Here is a 6,000-nt window from a genome sequence, read left to right as displayed (position 1 = left end):
GAGCCTTTTTTCAAATCCCAAACAACCCATTTGATACAAAAAAATCACTGGAGCTACAGCAGTTTGACCATTTCTGAAGAGCCATCCTTCATGGCACCACATGACCATAGTCTTCTGACACGTCTAAATGCATTTAGCAATTTTAAACTACAACATCAAAATGTTAGCAACATTGTCAAGAACTGTGATCATCAATTATTCAATAACTTCTAGATAACAGGAAGAAATCTCCCTGGAATGTTAAAAAGAATGTGTACCGAGAATTCCCAGTCTGCCAATGTTAATGCCAATGTAAAGTGACTACATACTTAGAATCCAAATGCCCATCAAATAAAAAGTGCTAACAAAAACACGGCAAAATAAATACACAGAAACATTATTTCATACAATCAAAAGTGCAAGTCCAACTACAAGTCATCACTGGCCAAAGGTTGTCACCCTTCGACCCCCGTAGAGTCATTCCAGTTACTGACACCAGCAGCAGGCCTGGCACAGGATCTGCCCCAAGAAGCCGAACCATCGCTGGGCTTAGCGGCCCTCCTGACTGACTTAAGACTAAACGTGTTATTGCACAATCTGTGTAAAAATACAAGTGACTCCGCATGTCCGTGGTTGATTGTACAATGTACTGGATGGAATGATCCAGTAACAACTGAGCTGTGTAATTAGTGTCTAACGAGTTATAACCACTGGTAATATCATGTAATTAAGGCTTTTCATAAATGTACTTATGGAATGAAGCTAGTATATATCACACCACTGTGTGCTAGACTATGTGCACATGTGCAAAGAGTGTGTGCTAAGGGCTGTCACCTGTATTCAGTCTGATTTTCTGGGCACAGATGGGCAATCACTGGGCATATACATTCACATTGTGACAGTCAATGACCTTCAGGCTGCTTCCTTATAGTAAAAAGGCAATGAATTTTCCACAAGAGATGGAAAAATGACTATAAAAAAATGCCATACCTAGATCATGCAGCATTTTGAGTAGAACATAAAAAGCTTTAAAACGCACAAAAACTTTGTAGCATACTTCATAATTCCTATGGCTTACAACAAACATATAAGCACATTGTAAAAAAAAAAGTGGCAAAAAAAGCAAAAAGGTGACATTTTTCCTAAAAACCTGTGTGAACCCACTTATATGGTGGTATATAGAGAAAACATTCACTACCACTCCTCTTACTGCAAATGAATAGTGCAGTCAAGAAATAGCAACTGGCGCACATGTATTCAATATGTGCCAATCATCTCCCCCCCCCCCCCCCCCCCACATTAATTTTCTGAACAGGAGTATTTAACTGCCCATTGCTTGTCCTCCCCTGCCAGGAAATCAGGACAGGTGACAACACATTCTGTACACTGACAGGTATGTAAAGTTTGTGAAAGTGAAAGTCGCATCTGAGAACTTCTCCTACCAATGGACTCAAAAGTTCATCTGCCCGATTTCCCTGTGCCCAAAATGCGTCGGCAGAAATAAAAAGCAAAGTATGGCTCATAATCACTGATTCTGTGTCTTTATCCACACTGCATATTAAGGTTTATTTTTGCTTTACTTTTTATAGAAATATAGAGCTTACTTGCAAACAGGCTGAATAGAAAGGCTATCAAAGCGGTGGCAATCTGTAATTTCCAACCACACATACCTATAATCTAGCAACTATTTTAGGAATAGCAGCCTTAGTTCTGCTTCACGAAGGCAATCTTACTGTTGGTGGTAGCATTATATTAAGCAATATGGAAAATGGAGAGGTGCCGGACGATTTATACACAGTATAAAGTGAATGTAAACTCTAAGAACCGCATGATGTGACATGCAGCATTCGTACATTGTCAAGGATCAGTGAAAGACTTCTCTCGAATTCTGCAAAAACCTGTTCTTTTTGAAGAATGGATATCAGTAACCCATGAAGAGTACTGCCCCAATAGGCCCATTCATAGCCGGAAAATCACCTTATCTTAAGATGTTATGGAGAGTCTAATCTACAAGCAGTAAAAATATTTACATTTACACTTCTTTAATAAGTTCTGTGAACATTCATAAGTTTCCATCCACCTAAAACCAAGTAGAGCCTCCAGCATATGTGGCCGAGGGTTATGGAGCTATACTCCGTCTATCTTCTCAGAGCTCGTCATTATAATATACAGTATGTACCCTTGGTTTAATCAGCCTTGATTGGTTACACAGCCCTCCTTGTTCACCTACAGTCTATCCATCTATACGCTTCTAGCCTTCACTGCCACCAGTTTCAACTATTTCATTTTCTGACCTTCGATATCAAGTCTCTTCCATAAATCTCCTATTCTGTAGTGCCCGTCATCTTGGCAGGAAACAGACCCAAGTCTATCCCCTGCTATAATACAGCATAAAAGCATTCCAGTTCACTAAATACGGATTCATGTGCATTGCTATACCGTATAAATGACTGCCTCATCTATACTACTGTATATCCTATGTAGGAGCACACTAAAAGCTTTTAGGACAGGTAAGGTATAGAGACAGGAATGGCTGTTATTTTTAGATTAAAAACAATTTTAAAATGTGAATACTTATTATTTGCACTACTGAGGCCACTGTAAAGTATAATTAGCGGAATACTGAGCACCTATTGTAGTAGTTCACACAAGTCTTGTAGATAATAGATCTGCAGCAGCCTGGGGAGATGGCAGACACAACTGCATGCCTGTCCTTATAGGATTCATTATTACTGTTATTATAGGGTTTTGGCTTTTTTAATCTATTTTTGCAGATTTTTGTTCACTGAGAACAGCCAGTACCAGCTGTGGATCTCAGCACCATCGCATATTGTAGTGTGGCTCGGTCATATATATAATGATAGAATTTTAATAAACATGTTTTCTCGCAAATACTGACCCCCAGATGTGGAGTGATCCTAAAAGTAATAGTTGTTGCTATTGAAGCAAACGGTCCTCCCAAGAGTTTTAAATCAGCAGCGAATAAGGTAAAATCTGGATAGAAAGACATGTTTTCATGCTGACTCTCCAGGCACAGTGGTTCCTGTCGTTTTTTTCTTGGGGCGCACCTTTAAATTCTTGGCTTGTGGCTGTTTTAGAAATACAGATGTTGTACATATTAGATATTGCTTCATTTACATTAATACATAACACAATCAGTCCAAAGATAAGCATAGTAAATTACTCTAGATCACCTTCACTTCTTCTTTGCACTGATTTCCATAAAGCCCCTGTCTATTCCCAGACTGCTAATCTAACTCTGTACTATGAAAATCATCCTAATCTTAAAGGTCTTCAGATTTCTTGAAATGCCCATATATTCAGGATTCAGTAAGCAAACAGCAATGTTCCCTTACTTTTCCAAAAACATAATAATGCCCCTCACATTGTCAGTGTGTGCATCTTTACTGTCATAGGGTAAGGGGGATAAGTGGTTGCCAGGGATAAGCACCTAGGAGTTGTTGTTTTGTTGTAAAACTCGGCATGAGGTTACATCTTAGACTAAATGATTAGAGTTGCGGGTGATTAGATGATCGGTCTGTCACCTGAGGCCCTAAAAGTGGTTCCACCATTGGCCTATAAAAGGCTCTCAGAGGCTCCTTGTGTGTAGGGACCTCTTTTCCCACTTGTGTAGAACATGTTGACCACTAGACGCCTCTACGATGCAATCAAAGAGATTTCACCCAGTCAAGAGTTTGAGAGGGGCGTATTATTGGAATGTGAGATGCTGGATTGTGGTATCAACAAATTGCCGCCACCTGGGCCATTTTCACCAGAATGTTAGTAGATGTTGGGATCAGTGGATGCTTGGGGATCAGGATGCCCTTGACAGAACCACCAGTAGAAAGAATTGTCTAATCATCCAACAACACTGCACTGATGACAGCCATGTTCGTGTCTGGAGACCTAGCGGTGAGCGCCTCAATCCTGCCTTTGCTGTGGAGCGGCACACTGCCCCCACTGCTGGTGTGATGGTATGGGGGGCCATCGCATGCAACAATCGGTCCCCCCTAGTAGTGGTATGAGGGACAGTGACAGCTCAGTGATATGTACAGGACATCCTGCAGCCACATGTGTTCCTCTCATGGCAGTAACTACTTCTAGGTCATGGATTTTTTTTGAAAATGAGTGTATATACACTTTTATTAGAGACAGTTGCCCATTCATGATTGGAATTTCCATATATGTAAATTACACACATGACCCTGGAGTGAAACATAAAATCAAGACAGCAAGTTGTCTGTAGGTCAGTAATTTAGTGCGAATCCACATGAGATGTTGAGTGATCCGAGGGCCAAGAGTTCAAAAACTGCCAACCTTGTGACAGTTTCCTTTCTCATGATATCGAGAGTAAATGGATAATGATGTGATCGAGGAAAAACATTTGGCAAAAAGGAATCCTGCGGATGTAAACAAGTTGTCAACGAAGATGGTCAGAGGAGGATGTCAAGAATCATTCTGACAAACAAGTGGTGCACAGTCAAGCAGACTGCAGCCGAATACAATGGTGAAGCTCCACTAATGTGTCCGAATGCACAGCTCATCATTCCTTAGCATAGATGGACTATAATAGCAGATGACCTATCCAAGTGCCATTGCTATGAGAAACAGAAAGGCAAGACTCCAGGGGGCAAAAGAGCACAAAAATTGGATTCTCAAGCAGTGAAAAAACATTGCCTGTTACACCACACTGATGTAGGGGTCAGAATTTGGCACAAGCGGCATGAATAGATGACCCCTTCCTGCCAGCTCTTCAGAGCATGTCAGTACCTCCATCTAATTTGCAGCAACTTCAAGAAGCTAACCTGAACTAAAAAGATAGAGGCAGCTCACCATTTAAAAACTGGGGCGCCGAGGGCACGTAAAAGCAGTATCCAGACATGTAATAAAGGAACTGTTAAGATACGGCTCTCTAGCCGTCCCACTTGAAGCTATACTTGAAATTACTTTATTACAAAAATAAGAAATAAGTACAAAATAAATGATAATTAAATATAAAAAAATAATACTGACAGTCAGAAAATATCAGGGTGATATAAACTGTGGGATCATCGAGGTAATAGACTAGCCCTACAAAGCACAGTTATAAGAAATATATTGACACTGCTGTAGTGTCGTGAGTGCCAGTATCTGGCGTGGATTGTTCATATGGTCTATCAGCATTGTTTTAATCATTTTTGCTACATGTGAAGATAAGTGGAACATCCAATATTTATATGTAATATCGGACTGAGTATCTTTGGATACGTATATGGAATGCTTTAACCATAGACTAATCTGGAATAATGTATCTTGTATTCAGAAGTCATAATGATATAACTTTATCCTGTTGAATTTGTATATTTATCTCAATGATTTTCCTATATACGAAAACCTATGAGGATCGGAGGATCTGCGATTATAGGGCATATAAGGGTATGGTACTGGTGCATCTTGTCTCCACCAGCAGCAAGGGCTGACTGGCCTAGCTGGAGGTAACACCCCGATCACGCCCCTAGCTGTCGATTGGCTCCTGGTCTCTGCTGTCCCGTCATCCATCCATTGGAGGTTGGCGGGGAGGAGAGTGACAGCAGAGCTGGGAGTATAGAGGGGAGGCCAGCGGGGAGACTGACCACGGGGCCATGACCAAACACATGGCAGGGCGCTGGGGACTGTGACAGCGAAGATGGGAGGCCAGCGGGGACGAGAGTCACAGTGGAGCTAGGAGGCCACCGACGAGATAGTCACAGCGGGGCCGAGAGCATGGCCGGCGCAGATGGCAGGGCAGGATTTGGAGCGGGCGCAGGGTGAGTGGCGGACACTTCAGCAGCAGTGTTCTGTAAAATGTTGTAGTGCTCTGCGCCGGGAGTGCTACACCTGCAGCTTGCAGCTGTATGGTTTGCTGTGTGTGGGCCGCTGTCAGGACGGCAGAGCTGGAGAAGCCGGACAACAAGCGGCATGCTGCTTACCAAAAAGGCTGTCCTCAGGGCAGGATGCCCTGGCCTCCAGATTGATGGGTGCCCCAGGCTGGAGATTTACAAA

General features: G+C 42.1%; 1 protein-coding gene across 3 annotated transcripts in view; it reads right to left on the bottom strand.

Moving 5' to 3' along the window:
* Nucleotides 1-1,287: 1,287 nt before the first annotated feature.
* Nucleotides 1,288-6,000, bottom strand: part of REEP2 (receptor accessory protein 2) — a 37,836-nt gene continuing 33,123 nt past the window's right edge. For all 3 annotated transcript variants that reach the window (XM_066589839.1, XM_066589841.1, XM_066589842.1), the window contains exon 8: nt 1,288-3,068. In XM_066589839.1, coding sequence (XP_066445936.1) covers nt 2,994-3,068 — 75 coding nt within the window. In that variant the 3' untranslated portion in view covers nt 1,288-2,993. The remainder of the gene's footprint in view (nt 3,069-6,000) is intronic.

The sequence above is a fragment of the Eleutherodactylus coqui genome, chromosome 2 (assembly GCF_035609145.1).
Source record: "Eleutherodactylus coqui strain aEleCoq1 chromosome 2, aEleCoq1.hap1, whole genome shotgun sequence".
In the NCBI taxonomy this organism is placed as follows: domain Eukaryota; kingdom Metazoa; phylum Chordata; class Amphibia; order Anura; family Eleutherodactylidae; genus Eleutherodactylus; species Eleutherodactylus coqui.
Note: the sequence above shows the minus strand (reverse complement) of the source record. Positions and strands in the feature narration are given on the sequence as shown.